This window comes from Capricornis sumatraensis, chromosome 10, assembly GCF_032405125.1.
Source record: "Capricornis sumatraensis isolate serow.1 chromosome 10, serow.2, whole genome shotgun sequence".
Taxonomy (NCBI): Eukaryota; Metazoa; Chordata; class Mammalia; order Artiodactyla; family Bovidae; genus Capricornis; species Capricornis sumatraensis.
The window spans coordinates 53055032-53076353 of NC_091078.1; the positions used below are offsets into that span (position 1 = coordinate 53055032).

Here is a 21322-nt window from a genome sequence, read left to right on the forward strand (position 1 = left end):
AGGCTTCAAGATGGAGTCTCTCCTGCTTTCCTCACACTGGCCCCGACACTACAAAAATCACTCATGTTAAATGTATTGACTTGCTAATGGTTTAGTCACTAAGTCGTGTCCGAGTCTTTGTGGCAGCAGGGACTGTAGCCCACCAGGCTTCTCTGTCCATGGGATTTCCCAGGCAAGGAAACTGGACTGGGTTGCCATTTCCCTCTCCTGGGAATCTTCCCTTACCCAGGGATGGAAGCCGAATCTCCTAGATTGCAGGCAGATTCTTTAACACTGAACCACTAGGGAAGCCCATATTGTTAACTTGAGACTTGAGATTAACAATAACAGTATAGGGTTAGCGAATTCCCTAGTGGTCCCAGGATTTGATGGAGAAGGCAATGGCACCCCATTCCAGTACTCTTGCCTGGAAAATCCCATGGACGAAGGAGCCTGGTGGGCTGCAGTCCATGGGGTCGATAAGAGTTGGACAGGACCAAGCAACTTCACTTTCACTTTTCACTTTCATGCATTGGAGAAGGAAATGGCAACCCACCGCAGTGTTCTTGCCTGGACAATCCCAGGGATGGGGGAGCCTGGTGGGCTGCTGTCTCTGGGGTCGTACAGAGTTGGACACGACGGAAGTGACTTAACAGCAGCAGTAGCAGCGGAACTAAGATCCCACAAGCCAAACTGCGAGCACCTCCCCCACCCCCTGCCGAATTACAGTTTATTGATAGACTCCTTGACTAAACTTTAATTAGGCTTCTCTCACTAGAGACTCTTCGAGACTCTTCTAGACCTGGATCTTGGCCTTCTGTGCCTGACCTGTCCTTGCCTGACCCGAACTGTCCAGTCTTAGCAAATTAGCAAAAAAAAAAAAAAAAAAAAAATTCTTAGCAAAGAATCCTGCTAAATCAGTTTGGGAATAATCCCCCAGTTCTTGTTATCTGATCAAGTTCCTCATCCCCACCCCACCTCTCCTTGACATCTAACTCTTTGACCTACCCTTAGCAAGAATCCCTTGAGACCTCCTCTTACGATTTTCCACCCACAAGCCCCTAACTCTGCTGGCTATAAATCCCCAGCTCTCTTTGCTGTAGTTAGAATTGGGACCCATCCCTCTCCACCTGTGGCAGTAGAATTGACCGTTATGACAAAAAGATTGAAGAAAATCTTCCTTACCACTTTAGCAAGTATCCATTTTTTTTTCTTTAGCACTATTTTTTTTTTTTTTTTTTACAATTTGCGGAGCTTTTTCAAACTTAGGTTGGTTTTTAACAATGAGAGTGATGGTTATCAGACAAGATTAGTGGTTATGGGTCTTCCCTGGTGGTCCAGTGGCTAAGACTCTGAGCTTCCAATGCAGGGGGCCAGGGTTCGATCCCTGGTCAGGGAACTAGCTCCCACAGCAGCAAATGCTGCAACTAAGAGCTTGCAGGCCACAACTAAGACCCGACACCGCCAAAAAAATAAATAAAGTAATAATAATAAAGAATAGTAATTACTCATGAGAGTGAGGGCCTGAAATGGGAAGGGCCCCCCAAATTTTGTTTCTGGAACTAGAGGGTGGTTACAGGAGTACTCATCACTTAGTCATTCATTTGTTTTGTGTCACTTCCTGTGTCTTTTTTTTTTTTTTTGACCTCGCCTCACGGCATGTGGGATCTTAGTTCCCCTATGAGGGATCGAACCCATGCCCTCTGCAGTGGAAACACAGAGTCCTAACCACAGGACTGCTAGGGAATTCCCTGTAGTTGTTTTTAAAATTAGTTGAAAAGTTATTTTGGGGGTTTCCCTGGTGGCTCAGTGATAACAAATCCACCTGATAATAGAGGAGACGGGTTCAATCCCTTCTGTGGGAAGATCGCGCGTGCTGCAGAGCAATTAAGCCTGTGCACAGCATTTGAGCCTGTGTTGTAGGACCTGCAAGTACTTGAAGCTCGTGTGCCTAACACCTGTGCTCCACAACAGAGAAGCCACCATAATGGGAAGCCCATGCACCGCGGCTACAGAGTAGCCCCGACTCTCTGTAGCTAGAGAAAGCCCCCCCCAGCAATGAAGACCCAGCACAACCAAAACTAAAAACAAAAAACCTAAAAAAAAATGAGGGGGACTTCCCTGGCAGTCCAAGTGGCAGAACTCCATACTTTCACTGCAGGGGGGCAGGGTTCAATCCTTTGTCTGGTCTAAGGACTAAGACCCCACAGGCCTTGAGGCATGGCCAGAAAAAAAAGATACGAGATTCAACTGTTAGCATCCATGAATAAAGCTGTATTAGACTACCACCCCTTCTGACCCACTACGTCCTGCATGTGACTGCTTTGGGATCACAAGGGCAGTTGAGCAGCTGAAACAGAGACTTTGCTGTTGCTGTTCTTCAGTCCCTAAGTTGTGTCCGACTGTTTGCAACCCCATAGACTGCAGCACGCTAGACTCCTCTGTCCTCCACTATCTACCAGAATCTGCTCAGATTCATGTCCATTGAGTCAGTGATGCTATCCAGCCATCTCATCCTCTGCCTCCCTCGTCTCCTTTTGCCTTCAGTCTTTCCTAGGATCAGAGTCTTTTCCAATGAATCAACTTTTGCATCAGGTGCCCAAAATACTGGAGTTTCAGCTTCAGCATCTATCCTTCCAATGAGTATTCAGGGTTAATTTTCTTCAGGACTGACTGGCTTGATCTCCCTACCGTCCAAGGGACTCTTAAGAGTCTTCTTCGGTCCAACTCTCACAGCCATACATGACTACTAGAAAAAAACATAGCTTTCTTTGTACGGACCTTTGTTGGCAAAGTGATGTCTCTGCATTTTAATTCGCTGGCTAGGTTTGTCATAGCTTTCCTTTATGAGCCACAAAACCTAAAAATGGATCGTATCTGACCCTTTACAGTAGAAGCTTGCCCAGAGAGTATAGATAGCAGTTTGTTTCTGAGATTTTAGCGCCAGACTCTGTGTTATAGTTGAACTGGAAGTGAAAAGAGCCGTGGTTGTGCTAAAGGCTTTACCAGCAGTGAGTCAGTCTGTGTTATTATCCACATTTCACGGAGGAGGTACCTGGCAGTAGCCGCAGAGCCAGGAAGTGACGGGACCTCTAGTCTCATCGCCTGACTTAAACCCCAAGTTTTTATCTTTATTTTTGTATTGAGGTATAGTTCATTTACAATGTTATGTTATTAGTAGTTTCTAGAGTATAGCAAAATGATTCCAGTTTATTTATATACATACATGTATATACATGTTCTTTCTCATACATTTTCATTATGGTTTATTAGAGTCCAGGTTATTTTCACAAGGCCATGATGCTTCTGTGCCTGCTCTATTTATAGTTCCTGTCTAAGTGTGCAAACACAGTATGTGCTGCTGTGCTGTGCAACGCTCAGTTGTGTCTGACTCTGTGACCCCATGGACCGTACCCCACCAGGCTCGTCTTCCTCTGTCTATGGAATTTTCCAGTCCAGATTGCTGGAGTGGGTTGCCATTTCCTTCTCCAGGGGATCTTCCCAACCCAGGGTGAAACCCACATTTCTTGTGTCTCCTGCATTGGCAGGCAGATTCTTGACCACTGTGCTCGCTGGGAAGCCTCATGTGTATGTATCATATATATAATTATACATTAAAATAAATATATATTTATTACATGTATATATATAATTATACATATTATTACATGTATAGGATGAGAGCAAACCATGGAGCAGATGAGGCATAATGTTAACAATCGATGAATTGGGCAAAGGGCATATAGAAATTCTTATATCAAAATAAAAAGATTATTTATAAAATAAAGCCTCTTGCCTACAGATTCAGACAGTTCTGCTGTGTAGCAATCCCTTATGCTTCTCACAAGTCTTTAAATTTTCTGATGAAGAAAGTCACAAGACCTGTATCCTGGGGTTAAATTGTGCAACCAACTAATGGGTATGACTGTGAAACGATCAGTTCAGTTCAGTTCAGTCTCTCAGTGTGTCCAACTCTTTGTGACCCTATGGACTGCAGCACACCAGGCTTCCCTGTCCATCACCAACTCCCGGAGCTTACTCAAACTCATGTTGGTAATGCCATCCAGCCATCTCATCCTCTGTCGTCCCCTTCTCCTGCTTCAGTCTTTCCCAGCATCAGGATCTTTTCCAATGAGTCAGTTCTTTGCATCAGGTGGCCAAAGTACTGGAGTTTCAGCTTCAGCATCAGTCCTTCCAATGAATATTCAGGACTGATTTCCTTTAGGATGGACTGGTTTGATTTCCTTGCAGTCCAAGGGACTCTCAAGAGTGTTCTCAGCTTTCTTTATGGTCCAACTCTCACATGCATCCATGACTACTGGAAAAAACATAGGTTTGACTAGACGGACCTTTGTCGGCAAAGTAATGTCTCTGCTTTTTAATATTCTGTCTAGGTTTGTCATAGCTTTTCTTCCAAGGGGCAAGCGTCATTTAATTTCATGGCTGCAGTCACCATCTGCAGTGGTTTTGGAGCCCCCAAAATAAAGTCTTTCACTGTTTCCATTGTTTCCCCATCTATTTGCAATAAAAAGATGAAATTGTGAAATCATCAGCTTGCTGTTTCCTCACAATCTCAATAAAAGTTGGCAGCTGTACCCCAGGACTGGCCCACGGTTGACGACTCTCATGAGGTTAGGATGCCTTGGTCCGCGTGTCCTCAAACTCCCTTTCAGGAGCCTAAAACCAAAAGATCAAAAGGCAAAAATACCCCAAGTGAGGCCCTTCTTAATGGGGGAGAGGGATGGGAGGCGGAATGATTTTGTTTTCAACACACACACTCTCTCCCTTTCGAGACTTTCCCAGCGGTCCAGTGGTTAGGACTGCATACTTCCACTGTGGTGGGCAAGGGTTTGATCCCTGGTCATGACACTAAGCTCCCACATGCTGCATAGTTCGACCAAAAACAGAAAGAAAAAATGGTCAGAAAGTCTAGCCACAAGAGGCCCAAGGTCCCTTGGGGTAACAGTAGATCATATATAGCACTGGGACATTCTTTAGGCAGGTAGATTCTTTCCGTTTGCAACATCTCCTTCTGGTCTGCTGCACCTTTTCCGTGGCCTGCAGGCCCCAGCAGACACAAAAGTTTGCAACTTCTGGGCCGAAGAGTATCCATGGTAAAATTTGATTACCATCTCTCTGACTGCTATATCAAACACATTGATGTGACCCATCAGATCCCCTAGTTACCTGTCTCCAGAGCCCTCAGCTGCCTGCTCTATCCAGCTAGCCTGGCTGCACATCTATCGCCCCAAACCAGCCACCTGGAGTTTCTGGCTCCTCCAGATACCTGTGCGCTCATTGGAGCAGAGCACCACACTTCCTCTGTGGCTGCCAGAGGCTGGGTGGTGCAACCGACAGGGGCAGGCAAGTTCACTCTCTCGTGGAGAACCACAGTGCAGTAGGGATCAGAGCAGGGAATGAGCCAGTAAATAAATGTCCTCCTCGCCCTTCGCTCAGATCAACTGTTTCAGGGAGTGGTTTCTCTGTATAGCTTGTCCAGAGACATTCCACATGGTCTAGTGGGTGCACCTGCCAAGGCCTCCATATCTTCAAGCTGTTCTGAAGTTGTAGCCAGTGCGGGAACATGTTACTCTGCGTCTTTGCGTTGCATCTCAGGGGCTCCCCAGGTGCCTCTAGTGGTAAAGAACTGGCCTGCTACTGCAGGAGTTGTAACAAATGCAGGTTCCATCCCTGGGTCAGGAAGATCCCCTGGAGGAGGGCATGGCAATCCATTCCCATATTCTTGCCTGGAGAATCCCATGGACAGAGGAGCCTGGCGGGCTATGGTTCATAGGGTCATGAAGAATCGGACATGACTGAAGTGACTTAGCGCACACACACACACACACACACACACACACTTTGCATCTCATTTTTTCTTTCCTTTTCCTTTCCTTTCCTTTCTCCCAGTCATGCATTCTACCTTCCACATAAAGTCTGAGCACTTAATTCTTGCCTCAGTCTCTGTTTTCTAGCCCACCCAGCATGAGACCATTATGTGTTGAATATGAGGAAACTACTCTGCAGCCTATTATTGCCTGTGTGTATTTCTTAAGCTTTCTCTATCGGTGGGTTCTGGGCATATCGTCTTAGGTTTTGCTTTTAGGACCACAGGTCACAATTCATTCCCAATTCAAATCCCAGATTTAATGCCTCTTTCAGAATGAAGCACTTAGTGCTTGCGCTAGCTGGAAGGGTTCTTTTCCTCCCAACATTTTCCACGTCACCCTACATACATCTGATTTATGACATTTATCTTTCTCTGTGTTATGGCTCTTTATGTTCTGTGCCTTAACTCAGACCCTCATCTTCTTTTAATTATGAATGAATTAATTATTTTTGGTCATACTGCGAGGCTTGTAGGATCTTAGTTCCCTGACCAGGGACTGAACCTGGGGTCCCCAGCCGTAGAAGCGCAAAGTCTTAACCACCGGACCACCAAGGAATTCCCACACATTCATCTTTCTTATAGGATCACATATGGGGTCTTTATGCCATCACCTCTCTTCTCCTTTGTAACTGTTATTTCTTTTGCCAAGAATCTTCTTCCTTTTTCCCTTCTTGCCTCCAGCAGTCTTCTATTCCTTTTGTTCAGGTCCTTCAAGACTTAGAGAATGACCTCTTGCAAGAGACTTTCCCAGACTCACCTTCAGACTAGGTTAGTGCTACAGACTGAAGGTTTGTGCCCCTCCCCAAATTTATATGTTGAAACCTAATCCCCAAAGTGATGGTATTTGGAAATGAGGTCTTTGATGTCTTCGGGGTCATTAGCTCATAAGGATGGGGCCTTCATAGATGGGATTAGTGCCCTTGAAAAGGAGATCCCCAGGGACTTCTCTGATGGGCTGCCTTTCAATCCAGAGACCACGGGTTCAGTCCCAGGTTGGGGAACTAAGATCCCACATGCCATGAGGTATGGCCAAACATTTATTAAAAGAGAGAGAGAATCCAGTGGTTAGGACCAGGTGCTTTCACTACAGTGGCCCAGGGTTCAGTCCCTGGTCAGGCAACTAAGATCCAGCAAGCCATGCAGCCAAATTAAAAAAAAGAGAGACTCCTTGAGGACTTAGGTCTGCCCCAGGTGTGGAGGTGGCAGAGCTGCTTGGATTTCAGGGACCCTGGCATGTATGGGTACCCATGGCTGATTCATATTGCTGTATGGCAGAAACCAACGCAATATTGTAAAGCAATTATCTTTCAAATAAAAATTGATAAATTTTTTTTAAAAGAGGGAGAGACACCAGGAAGTTCCCTTGCCCCATCCACCCATGAATCAGAGAGCAGTTTCTCACCTGATGCCAAACCTGCCAACACCTTGATCTTGGGGTTCTCAGCCTCCAGACCATGAGAAATAAATTTCAGTTTATGAGCAATCCATTGCGCCTGTGATAGCAGCCGAAGTCACTAAGATAGTTACTCAGCCCTCTTTGGGGTCCACATAACACTGTCTCCAGCTCTAATGGCGGGCAATTAAGGGTTTGCTTATCTGTCTTCTCAAGACTTTGAGGGAATGAGTTGATATTTCTTTAATACAGTGCCTGTCATACAACAATTTACTATAGGTCAGTGGGACAAATGCAAAAAAAAATAGAGATGTTTATCTCTACTGAACTGGAAGCTCCTTGGAGTCAAGGATGTATGTCTCATTCATCTTTGCCTTCTGTGCCAAGGGCAGGACCTGGTCTAGGGTAGGTGCTGACCAGTGTAGTGAAAGAGTGAATAAACTCATGATACTAAAGAGAATTTGTCGTTTACGTCACCTAAGGGGCCCTCCCCCTTATAGGAACTCATGATACAAAAGTTCTGTTCCTTTTTCATCCTTTTGGTTCCTTTTTTATTCCAGTTTTCTCTTGTATGTTTGTATGTTGTTGTTCAGTCTCTCTGTCGCATCTGACTCTTTGCAATCCCGTGGACTGCAGCACACCAGGCTTCCTTATCCTTTCTCTCAGAGTTTGCTTAAACTCTTGTCCATTGAATTGGTGACGCTATCTAACCATCTCATCCTCTCTTGCCCCCTTCTTCTCTTGCCCTCAATCTTTCTCAGCATTAGGGTCTTTTCCAATGAGTCGACTCTTTGCATCAGGTGGCCAAAGGATTGGAGCTTCAGGTTCAGCATCAGTCCTTCCAATGCACAGTCAGGGTTGATTTCCTTTAGGATCGACTGGTTTGATCTTTGCCATCCAAGGGACTCTCAAGAGTCTTCTCTAGCACCACGGTTCAAAAGCACCCTGATAGCTCAGTTGGTAAAGAATCCGCCTGCAATGCAGGAGACCCTGGTTCGATGCTAGGTCAGGAAGATCTGCTGGAGAAGGGATAGGCTACCCAGTCCAGTGTCCTTGGGCTTCCCTTGTGGTTCAGCTGGTAAAGAATCCGCCTGCAATGCGGGAGACCTGGGTTCGATCCCTGGGTTGGGAAGATCCCCTGAAGAAGGGAAAGGCTACCCGCTCAAGTATCCCGGCCTGGAGAATTCCATGGACTGTATAGTGCATGGGATGGCAGAGTTGGACACTACTGAGCAACTTTCACTTTCAGCCTTCTTTATGGTCTCTCACGTCCGTACATGACTACTGGAAAAACCATATTTGTTTGTATGAGGTAAGATGCTATTACTTGCTTTCCTAAATAATATTTTGTGTACTTTAGCATACTTTCAAAATTTAAACAAGTGGAATCATTCTTTTTAAGGCTACACTGTGATGTTATGCATAGCTGTAATTCTTTTATTATTCCCTGCTGTAGAATTTTCTCCTACGTGTGTATCTTCTCTCTAAAAAAACAAACAAAAAAATCCACTTTTGTTTTTACACAAGTTATTTCTGCTTTCTGCTATCAGAAACTGTCCTGGTGTTTCATACCGAAAACACATATTAAATACAAAAGAAAAAAATGAAGTGGAGAAAATGGATACAACCTTAACAAGGTAATCACAATTAACATCAGTGATAAGGGGCTAACGGTGGGTTCCTCCAGTGACGTCTGAGAAGGACTGTATTCTAGTCCAGCGGTCCCCAATCTTTTTGGCACCAGGGACCAGTTTCATGGAAGACAATTTTTCCATGGACTGGGGCGTGGGAGGCTGTGTGGGGGGAACAGTTTTGGGATGATTCAAGTGCATTACATTTACTGTGCACTTTATTTCTATTATTATTACATTGTGATGGACAATGAAATAATTCTACAACTCACCATAATGCAGAATCAGTGGGAGCCCTGAGCTTGTTTTCCTGCAGCTAGACGGTCCCTTCTAGGGGTGAAGGGAGAGCGATGGGGAGTGGCTGCCAATACAGATGAAGCTTCACTCACCTCCTGTTGTGGCCCGGTTCCTAACAGACTACAGACCAGTATCAGTCTGTTGCCTGGGCTCTGGGAACCCCTGTTCTAGTCCAGAGACCTTAATCTGAATCTAATAATGAAGAAACAGCAGAGAAACCTCAGTGGAGGACTTTTTATAAAATAACTGGCCTGTATTCTTAAAAATAATTCTATTTATTTTCGGCTGTGCTAGGTCTTCCAGCCGTGCAGCTTTTCTTGTCTCAGAGGCTACTCTCTAGTCGCAGCGTTCATGCTTTCGTTGCAGAGCATGGGCTGTAGGCGGCCCGTGGGCTCAATAGTTCCAGCTCCCGGATTCTAGAGCACAGGCTCAGTAGTTGTGGTGCAGGGGCTTAGTTGCTCTGAGGCATGTGGGATCTTCTGGGACCAGGAATCGAACCCATGTCTCCTGCATTGGCAGGCGGATTCTTTACCACTGAGCCACCAGGGGAAGGCCCCTGTATTCTTTTTTCAAGCTAGACTGGAGCAGTTTTAGGTTTGCAGCAACGCTGAATGAAAGTGATAAGGGGTAGTGAAACTCGGTAGAGGTTTCCCATCTACCCTCCACCACTACGTACACACAGCCTCTCCCGCTATCAGAATCCCACACCAGACGGGTACGCCTAGGACAACCAGTGAAGCTGCTTTCATTCAATATGATCACCCAAAGCCCATGACTTCCATTAGGGTTCACTCCTGATACTGCATATTCTTTGAGTTTTGGGAAATGTATAATGATAGCCATCCACCATTATAGTATCACACAGAATAGTTTCGCTGCCCTGAAAGTCCTCTGTGCTGTGCCTGTTTATCCCTCTCTCCCCGTATCACCGGACAATCAGTGATCCTTTTACTGTTCTCATAGTTTTGCCTTTTCCAGAATGTCATATAGTTGGGGGAATTCCCTGATGGTCCATTGCTTGGGATTCCACATTCTCACTGCCGAGGGCCCAGGTTCAATCCCTGGTTGGGGAGCTAAGATCTCACAAGCAGTGTGGTGCAGCCAACAAAAACAAAAAAACAAATAAATAAAACCCCCAAACATAATGTCATTTATAGTTGGAATCATACAGTATATAGCCTTTTCATATATAACCTTCTTTTATGTAGTAAAATGTATTTAAGTTTCCTTCATGTCTTTTTGTGGTGAAATAGCTCATTTCTTTTTAGTGCCGAGTAATATTCCATTGCTAGATGTGAACGTACCACAGTTCATTCATTCACCTGTTGAAGGACATCTTGTTTGCTTCCAAGTGTTAGCCATCATGTAAATAGCTGCTATAAACATTCATGTGTAGATTTCTGTATGAATAGACGTTTTCACCTCATTTCAGTCAATACCAGTGAATGTAATTTTGCTGGATGGTATGGCAGGGTATGTTTAGTTTGGTAGAAACGGCCAGACGGTCTCTCCAAAGTGACTGTACCATTCGACATTCCCACCAGCGAGGAACCGAGTTCTTGTTGCTCTGCCTCCTTGTCAGCATTTGGCGCTGTCAGTATTTTGAATTTTGGCCATTCTCATAGGCGTGTGGTGGATCTCACTGTTGTTTTGGCCTGTACTCTTAGTGTCAATAGCATAACAATAAAATCTGAAAGTTCAGATTCTAGAACATTAGCTAGAATAAACAACTAGATACAGTAGGATATTGGACTGTTTCCTGCCCAGGGGAAAACGTGCTACACATGTTTATACACGTGCTATATACATGTTTGGATTAAACAACAACAGTTGGGATTGAATCCACCTCCCTTATGTCTCCTGCATTGGGAGGCAGATTTTTTTACCAGTGAGCCACCAGTGCATCTCCCACAACTCCTGCGTTACAGGCAGAGTCTTTACTGTGGAGCCACAAGGGAAGCCCGTAAAAGACATTATTAGCTGACAAAACTGGAATAGGGGATATTGATTAGTGAATTTGATCATTAATGAATTTGAGCATTGTAGTTTCATTCCCAAGTGGGGCAGTGGTAAAGAATCCGCCTGCCGATGCAGGAGACATGGGTTCAATTCCTTTGTCGGGAAGATCCCCTGGAGAAGGAAATGGCCACCCACTCCAGTATTCTTGCCTGGAGAATCCTATGGACAGAGGAGCCTGGCAAGCTACAGTCCATGGGATTGCAAAGAGTCAAACACGACTGAGCACACACAGAGAGTTTCGGTTCCTACGACATACATACTAAAAGATTAAAGGGTAAATGGCCTGATGTATGCAATCTTCTCTCAAATGATGCAGAAAAAGAAATGTGGCATAAGTTATTCATTTGTGGATGTGTATAAAGGATATATAGAAGTTGTATGTACTATCCTTGCAATTTTTTGTAAATTATTTAAAAATAAAAAATTTAAGTAATTAAAATTACAATGCTGGGACTTAATCACTGGTGGTCCACTGGCTAGAACTTGGCGCTCCCACTGCTGGGACGGGTGTGCCCTGTGGTCGGGGAGCTAAGATCCCTGAAAGTCGAGCGGTGCGGCCAAAAAATTTAATAATAATAAAATAACAGTACTGCCTTTAACATTTCATCCACATCTTTTGATGCACACATACAAGTTTCTCGAGCGTATTCTGAAGCGTGGAATCGCGATCATAAGGTGTGTGCATCTTCAACTTGATCAATAGTTTACAAAGTGCCACCGACATCCTTATTAATTTTGTATATGCACTGTCTCTCTCTCACTGAAATGTAAGGTCGTTAGCGGTCATCAAAGTGTAGGCCTTGGACCCGCAGGATTAGCCTCACTAGGATGCTGGTTAGAATTGCAAACCCTCAGATCCCCATCTCAGCCAGATTTGGTGAAAGAGAAACTCTGGAGTCACTTGTGAATCTGCGTTTTTCAAAAGTCCTCTAAATGATTCTAAAGTCTAAGCAGCGCTGATCCATCTGGCTTCCAGACCGCCTTCTCTAAAGGAGCGATCATCGGAGCGGGGGATCAAATGTTAGACTCGCAGAAACTAGAGGGCAGCGCGCCTCCCTAGGACACCCTCCCCGTACGGGCAGCTTTGCCCAGACCCCCCGGCTGGGTGGGGAGGGGCGGCCGGACGGGGCGGGCCTGAGGCTGGCGTCTCCGCCTCTTCAGCGTTCGGCTCCCTTTTCCTTTCCTTCTTTCTCCTCTCTTTCCTTCCTTCCGCCTGGAGCGATGGAGCCGGGGCGCCGGGCGGCCGCGGCGCTGCTGGCGCTGCTATGCGTGGTATGCGCGCTGCACTCGGGGCGCGCCCAGTACGAGCGCTACAGCTTCCGCAGCTTCCCGCGGGACGAGCTGATGCCGCTCGAGTCGGCCTACCGGCACGCGCTGGACCAGTACAGCAGCGAGCACTGGACAGAGAGCGTGGGCTACTTGGAGATCAGCCTGCGGCTGCACCGCCTGCTACGGGACAGCGAGGCCTTCTGCCACCGCAACTGCAGCGCGGCGCCGCAGCCCGAGCCCGCCGCCGGCCTCGCGCGCTACCCGGAGTTGCGTCTCTTCGGGGGCCTGCTGCGCCGCGCGCACTGCCTCAAACGCTGCAAGCAAGGCCTGCCGGCCTTCCGCCAGTCGCAACCCAGCCGCGAAGTACTGGCGGACTTCCAGCGCCGAGAGCCCTACAAGTTCCTGCAGTTCGCCTACTTCAAGGCAAGTCCGCTCGCCCCGCCCTACGCCTAGGCCCCTCCCCGAGCCTAGGCCCCGCCCACCGCGCCTAGGCCCGCCCCTAGACCCCTGCCTTGTGCCTGCGTCCTGGGCTCGGTCGCACCGCCCTTTGTAGACCTACTTCTCTCGCTCTCAGCGTCGCTAAGGGAGTCCTTCAAATCCTCTTCCTCGTATTCTATTTCATAGATAAAGATGAAAAATACTTTTCTTGACGGGTGGTTCTGAGGCAGAGGATGTATATCTAACGACTAGCACAGTGTTATTTGAAGACAGACTTCTGTTTTTAGTAGATAGCATCAAAATCCCTTTTCTCAAGTGAGTAGGGCGGAAGAGGACCTGCGGGGCCGGTCAGTCTCTTTTAAAGAGGAACTTAAAAGGGCAGGGCTCCTTTGGAGGAGGAGAACCTGAGCGCTGTGATTCCTCAGAGCTGGCGCTCTCCGCCGGCTTTCATCTACAGTGTAACGCGGTTGTCTTCCTCCTTTTTGTGACTCTGCATCCGGTCTGTGATTGCTGGCTAAAAATAGCCACAAATTGCAGTTGTCTACCCTCTAGGTCCTTACACGGGGGACCCTGAAGTTTTAAGAATGGGCTGAATTCCCTGTTAACTGGATAAAGAGGCTTTAGCTTGGCGGGTCTTCAGTGGGTTTTGCCAAGAGAGCCCCCAAAGCTGTTTCCACTTAATTGGAGAACGATTTGGTAAACTCTGTGTCTTTGGGCTGCAAGATCTGCTTTTCGTATTTCTCTGAAACGGGTCCACGTGTATGTTGCATTCGTATGGGCCATAAAATAGCACAAAACCCTAAATAGGAGGAAAAACTGGGTTATTTCTATGGCTGCTACAGCTTTATATAAAGTATCAGATTAGTGAATGTTTGTCCTAGCAAAAAAAAAAAAAAAAAAACCCAAACAGTTTTAAAATAGACCAGGGATGAGATTAATACATTTCCGGGACTCAGAAATGATGGCTGACTCATACAAGCACTATATTTTTACTCTGAAAAAGACTAATTTAATCCTCTTTTTTGTAAAGCTTTTGGCACATACAGTATGAGCCAAATTTGAGTCACATAATCAAGGGGGAAACGTTTTATTTTTAAACCTGGGGAATAATGGAAGCTCTGATTTCTTTAAAACACGGATGAATGTGAACCGAGGCAAAAGGGGAGGAACAATTAATTCAGGGTGACCGGAAGGCAGGGGTTTCGTCCATCGTGGCATCCGCAAAGGCTAGGAAATTCATAACTTCTCTTCAAAACCATTTACAGGTCTTGTGACAATCACTTACTTGAAGTCAGTAAAGGGAATTCCACGGCGGTCAGGTGGTTAGGGCTGTGCGCTTCCACAGGAGTCTAGGGGGGTTGGGGGGAGGGAGGGGCCGAAGAGGAGGCGAGGGGCCCGGGGGCGGAAGGGGTACAGGGAGACAGTCCCACTCCAGGCCACTAGATGGCGTTCCTCAGACATCAGCACGGACATCTGGAAGTCTGTCCTTATCACCACCCGCCACTCCAGGGCAGGCTCTGCCATTATCGCCAACTAGGCTCCCGTTTCAGGGGCAGTTTCTGCCCAGGCTATTTGCTGCCCTTTGATTCTCAGAAATCCAGACCGTGCCAAATATCCCTTTATTCTCTCTCCCCAAACAGAATTCCCTAATTCCTGCCCCCGAGGGTCCCTCTGGATTGGCTGAAGGAGCCTCCCTGCATATGTATGGGTGGGTTGCCGCGCTCCCTCCCCCAAATTGTGCTGTGGTTTCGGGGCATGGGGGGGCCATGACATCCATGGTGGGGAGGGGCCTCTGTTTGCTGCTCGCGTGTCCACACAGGGAGGTGTCCCTGTCCCTTTCTTCGAGCCTTTTCACTCACCTCATGGCATCTCCTTCTTCCCTGAAGACTTCTGGGCTCTGCCTGCAGGTACCAAACCTGAGGGTCAAGGGCCACAGGCCTTGCTGCCCCTGCAGACCCCAAGGAGGGAGTTTTTTCTAGCCGAGAGGATTCCTCTTCCTCCTCCTTGGGTTTTGTTTTTTTTTTTTTTGGCCATGTGGCCATGACATGCTGGATCTTAGTTCCCCAACCAGGGATGGAACCCATATCCCCTGCAGTGGAACCTTGGGTCTGGAACCGACAGGGAAATCCTTCCTCTGTCTTCTTCTTCCAGGCCAGTCAGCTTCTTCCTGCGCTTCCCTCTCTCAATTTCCTCTTCTTCACATACTTGCCAAGATCTCTAAGGAGTACAAGGGCTCTGGTCATACTTCTATGTCCTGACCTCCCCTGAGGCAGTGAGACTCAGAATCAGCTGATCACCACCGAATGGGGAGAAGAGAGAGAGGGGGAAAGAGAGGGAAACATGAATTAATTTCATGAAAATATTATGTAGTCATGATGTCCTGTCCATGTCACTGGTACTTACCAAGTCCTGCCTTGTCCTGAGAACTCTGCCAGCTGCCAAGAATGCAGAAGACAGGATGACGTAAAAGAGGCTCGTGGTCCAGTGGTTAAGACTCCTCACTCCCAATATAGAGAGACTGGGTTTGATCCCTGGTTAGGAAACTAGACTCCACATGCTGCAACTAAGACCTAGCACAGCCAAATCAATTAATTAAATAAATATATATACTTATATACCCTGATAAATATATACCTTGATAACTCAGCTGGTAAAGAATCTGCCTGCAATGCAGGAGACCCCGGTTCGATTTCTGGGTTGGGAAGTTCCCCTGGAGAAGGGATAGGCTACGCATTCCAGTATTCTTGGGCTTCTCTGGTGGTTCAGCTGGTGGTAAAGAATCCGCCTGCAAGGCGGGAGACCTGGGTTCAATCCCTGGGTTGGAAAGATACCCTGGAGAAGGCTACCCAATCCAATATTCTGGCCTGGAGAATTCCATGGACTGTATAGTCCATGGGGTTGCCAGGAGTCACACATGACTGAGTGACTTTCACATGTATATATATATATATTTAAGAGTCTCTTGATTGAGGTCGTGGGGAAAGGGAGGACTCTCATGTATAGGCAGGGATCTTCCTCCCAACCCCTCAAGACTCACTTCCCAGAACAGCACCTGTCCTGTAGAGTCTCTCAACAAATATTTGCTGAGTGAATGGGTGAGTGAATGAGGAGGTGGTGGGGGTCCTCGGGAAGATGAAACAGAGGTTCTGTGAGAGACCCAGGAAAATACTGATTTATCCGTCAAGGTTCTGGCAGAAAAGATGTGATATAGTCATACGGGGTAACTGGAGGAATGCTTATGAGTAAGGCGGTTACTTACAAAAGCTGGTGACAGTGGGGTGTGACCACCTCCCAGGCCAGAAGGGGTTACGTGGATGGAGAGAGACTAGCTGGAGAGACCCTCCACTAAGGGCTGTGACCTTCAATTAAGGGAGCGACCTTGCAGGGAAGGAGCCAGGACGAAAACAGTGCAGCCTTATTCTCTTCCCTTCCTTCAGTCTCCTGTTGGGCACCTGTTGGGGCTGAACCCACTGAAAGCTGGAGGGCAAGGGAGTCCACAGGGACAGCCCGTACGCCAGCTTCCTGGGCAGGGCAGGGTGGAGACGGCAGAGTAGATCAGGGCAGGCACAGAGGGTACATCGGCTCACCCATAGGGAATGAACGCTCATGCCTTGTGGCTGGACTAGGTATGCTGGGCCTTGGAAATCACTGAGCCCTTAGCTGGAAACACTGTGTAGAAACACAAAATTGCCTAAGGACTGAACAGACATTCTTGTTTTACAGAAATCACGCTCACCACCCACTGAGCAGCGCTTTTCTCTCCTCTCTGGACTTTAGGCAAATAATCTTCCGAAAGCCATTGCAGCTGCTCACACCTTTCTACTGAAGCATCCTGATGACGAGATGATGAAGAGAAACATGGCTTATTACAAGAGCCTGCCTGATGCCGAGGACTACATTAAAGACTTGGAAACCAAGTCGTACGAGGTACATTTGGATTTTTACACAGTGGTTAGTTGCAGTGTGAATTTTTGAAGTGTATCTTAGTGAACAGCTATTGACAGTGAAGGACTGATAAATTGATTTTTGATGACATTTAATGAGTATTATGACAATAGAAATGACTGCCTTGGGATTTCCCTGGTGGTCTAGTGGTTAAGACCTCGTACTGCTAATGCAGGGGGTGCAGGTTTGATCCCTGGTCAGGGAACTGGATTCCACATGGTGTGCGGTATGGCCAAAAAATTAAAAAAAGAAGAAAAAATTATTGCTTTTTTAACACCAAGTTGATCCATTTAAGAATGCAATTTTACATTGCGTAAAGATTTTAAAGTCACTTTTTTTTCCTTTAAATGCTGCATTTTAGAAATATGGTCATTTGATCATTCAGTTTTAAGATGGTATAAAAATGGGTCTTGGAAATCATCTATAAATGACTAAGAACAGAAGAAACAGGAAGTGGGTCTTCATCTCTAATGCAACTAGGAAACATGTATTTTTATACACACACACAGCACATATCTCAAGATGGAAGGGGAATAAGGTTCTAGGAGGACAGACTCGACAGATTACAGGATATTTGCGTCTGTGCATCTGCAGAGGGGAGTTCTGAGGGGAATGAGTGCGGACAGGAAGAAGAGGACGAGTCCAGAGTATTTGCTGCTGCCGGGGCCTGTCGCATCTGGGCTCCAGGTGTGTGGTACCAGTGGGGCAGGAGCAGGGGTTGAAAACAGAGGGATGGGTTGGAAGTGCCCACCGGAGCTCCTAGAGCCTCAGGTCTGACTCTAGGGTTTCCCATCGTGGGACCAGACTGCAAGCTCACTTTTTCGCCAGCGGTGACCCTCAGACATCGTGGGCAAAGTCTCTTTTCTGGAGCCCATCTGGTTTCCAGGGAAGAATTCCCCAGCCTTCTGCAGGGCTGGCGGAGTGTCTGAGAGCCAGTCTGGGGAGAGGGATGGCGGTCTCACGGCTGAGTTGGAGGCCTCACCTGTTCCTGGGTGTCAGCCCACACCTCAGCTTGACTGCTGTGCCCGCTCCCTGGTCCTTCAGCCTTTATGGGTAGAATCTCTAGAACAGACTTGGAAGGCGTGGTCCCTTAGAGGAGCAGATGGCTGCTGTCAGGGGAAGCCGGGCTCCAACAGCTAGGTTCAGACTCTCAGCCCAGCGTTCCATCCCGCACCTCATGCCAGCCTCTGTGGTCGCTGGTGCCTGAAGGCGTCTATGGGTTGTGTAGCTCACCTCCCGTGAGGACCCTCCTCTCTGATCATTCGGCTCTCTGTCTTTCCAGAAGTTGTTGAAATCTCTCGTCTGCTGCTTGCTCCTTTCCTGATCTCCTGTGAGAAGAATTGATCCCTTTCTATGTTCTTCCCTGTTATTGTTCACTGGGTTCGGGGAAAAGAGTTGTGTGCGTGTGGTCATTGCACTGTGCTTAGGGGCATCCTCTCTCTGTAGAGCTTTGTTTGTTTGCTTTTATTTATTTGGCTGCGTGGGAATCTTTCATTGTAGCTCGCAGGCTCTGGGGCATGCAGGCTCAGTAGTTGTGGCACACAGACTTGGGCATGTGGGATCTTAGTTCCCTGACCAGGGGTGGAGCCCCTGTCCCCTGGATTGGAAGGCAGGTTCTTAAGCACTGGACCACCAGGGAAGGCCCTCTGCAGGGCTCTCTCTCTGCTGCCACCTGCCATTTCTGCAGAGCCAGCGGTCTGGTGTTTCTGCTTCCCCTGCCCCACACTCCCCTTCCCCCCACCCCCCATCCATCTCCAGGCAAAGCTTCAGTTCTTTGCCTGTCTTGCTTCCAGGGGATGCTGCCTGCCCAGGAGATACAAGGAGATCCACCTTCCTAACCTTAGGCTTTAAGTTGGGTGAAAATTCCAGGTCCCAGGGGTGACCCTCAACTACCCCCCATCCAGAGCAGCTGAAAACAAAACTCCCAAAGGAGAGCCACATGTATATTTCAAGACCTGTCCTGGCCCCTCCAAGTTAGCAGGTTTCTGCATGTGTCCAAGATCTCTACTTATTTCTGGTGAAGATGAAGCTGCTTCCTCAGCCCTAGTTATTCCTGGTACCTGGTAGAGGCAACAGGTAGCAGGAATTCCTTGATGTTTCCTCTGGGTGGCGTGTGGCTGCCCTACCCAGGAACTTGTGCAGACACGTGGAAACTCCTACTTTATACTTTGCTGTTAGGGCAAGGGGTGTCTAACACTTGCTTTAGCTTATCTTTTCCTTGAATTGATTTTTATTTTTATTTTTTTAATTAAAAAAAATTTTTTTTTAAGGTTAATGATTTTATTTACATACATCATAAAATGATTATCACAATAAGTTTAATGAACACTCATCATTTTATATACAGAAGTAAAAAGATTTTTTTTTTCTTTTTCCCTTTTCCTAAGAGCTCTTAGGAGTTACTGTCTTCCTAACTTCCATATTTAACATAAAGCAGTGTTAATTTTATTTATCATGTAAATTATATCCCTACTATTTATTTTATAACTGTAAATTTATACCTATTGATTGCCTTCATCAAATTCCCATTCTTCCCCAATCCATGACTCTGGTAAACACACATCTGATCTCTTTTCCTATTAATTGACTATGTTCCCTATATTATTCTTGTCACAACTCTGACTCATGGATTTTGCTATTGTAATTCTTTTTTTTTTTTCTGAACCTGTTTTTTTAAATTTTATTTTATTTTTAATGTTTACTTTATTTTACTTTAGAATACTGTATTGGTTTTGCCATGTGAATTGATTTTTAAAATCAGCTTTATGGAGGTATAATTTATTTCAAACTAATCTTCTAATTTTAAGTGTATAATTCAGTGAGTTTTGACAAATGTGTGCAGTCATACAACTACCACCACAATCATACAGACATGTTCTTCTCCCCTAAAAAGCTCCTGCATAAAAAAAAAATTGTTTTAAATCTCCCTCATACCCCTTTGCAGTCATGCCTTTGCCTCTGACCCCTGGCAGCCACTGCTCTGGTTTCTGTCCCTGGTATTTTCCTTTTTTCCTTGATTCAAACTTGATTTTATTATCAAGCGTCTGCTAGTTTTTGAGTTAAATAAAATAACTGTACCACTGTGAACAGGGTAGAAAAATCTAGATGTAGGTAAGTCACTGATTGCCTTCCTAGCTGGGGAGAAGTTGCTGTGTAGCACAGGGAACCCAGTCTGGTGCTCTGTGATGACCTGGGTGGATGGAATGGGGGAGGGAGGGAGGCTAGAGAGGGAGAGGATGTATGTATAATTATGGCTGATTTGCCTTATTGTATGGCAGAAACCAGCACAACATTGTAAAAAAATTTTTTTTTAATTAAAAAAAAAAAGAGCGAGCATGGTTTGTCTGGAGTTAATGAGAGTCAAGTTTCATGATAATCTGCTTCCTTTTGGGAGGACAAGTCTGTCTCTCTTCATGTCTGGACCTTCCTTGACTTCTCTCGGCTTTTCAGAGCCTGTTTTTTTGTTTTGTTTTTGATTGACTTACAATGTGTCAGGTGTACTGAAGAGTGATTCAGTTATACATACGTGTACATAGATATATGCCAAAACCTTTGACTGTGTGGATCACAATAAACTGTGGAAAATTCTGAGAGAGATGGGAATACCAGACCACCTGACCTGCCTCTTAAGAAACCTGTATGCAGGTCAGGAGGCAACAGTTAGAACTGGACATGGAACAACAGACTGATTCCACATAGGAAAAAGAGTACATCAAGGCTGTATATTGTCACCCTGCGTATTTAACTTCTATGCAGAGTACATCATGAGAAACGCTGGACTGGAAGAAACACAAGCTGGAATCAAGATTGCAGGGAGAAATATCAATAACATCAGATATGCAAATGACACCACCCTTATGGCAGAAAGTGAAGAGGAACTTAAAAGCCTCTTGATGAAAGTGAAAGAGGAGAGTGAAAAAGTTGTCTTAAAGCTCAACATTCAGAAAATGAAAATCATGGCATCTGATCCCATCACTTCATGGGAAATAGATGGGGAAACAGTAGAAACAGTGTCAGACTTTATTTTTGGGGGGCTCCAAAATCACTGCAGATGGAGACTGCAGCCATGAAATTAAAAGATGCTTAGTCCTTGGAAGAAAAGTTATGACCAACCTAGATAGTATATTCAAAAGCAGAGACATTACTTTGCTGACTAAGGTCCATCTAGTCAAGGCTATGGTTTTTCCAGTGGTCATGTATGGATGTGAGAGTTGGACTGTGAAGGCTGAGTGCCGAAGAATTGATGCTTTTGAACTGTGGTGTTGGAGAAGACTCTTGAGAGTCCCTTGGACTGCAAGGAGATCCAACCAGTCCATTCTGAAGGAGATCAGCCCTGGGATTTCTTTGGAAGGAATGATGCTAAAGCTGAAACTCCAGTACTTTGGCCACCTCACGCGAAGAGTTGACTCATTGGAAAAGACTCTGATGCTGGGAGGGATTGGGGGCAGGAGGAGAAGGGGA

The 21322-nt window shown here is 46.2% G+C and overlaps 1 protein-coding gene across 4 annotated transcripts in view; it reads left to right on the top strand.

The window, feature by feature from the left end:
* Nucleotides 1-12430: 12430 nt before the first annotated feature.
* Nucleotides 12431-21322, top strand: part of CRTAP (cartilage associated protein) — a 40352-nt gene continuing 31460 nt past the window's right edge. For 3 of the 4 annotated variants that reach the window (XM_068981678.1, XM_068981679.1, XM_068981680.1), the window contains exons 1-2: nt 12431-12901; nt 16694-16843. In XM_068981678.1, the coding sequence (XP_068837779.1) occupies nt 12431-12901; nt 16694-16843 (621 nt within the window). The remainder of the gene's footprint in view (nt 12902-16693; nt 16844-21322) is intronic. The other variant, XM_068981681.1, reaches the window with a different exon arrangement.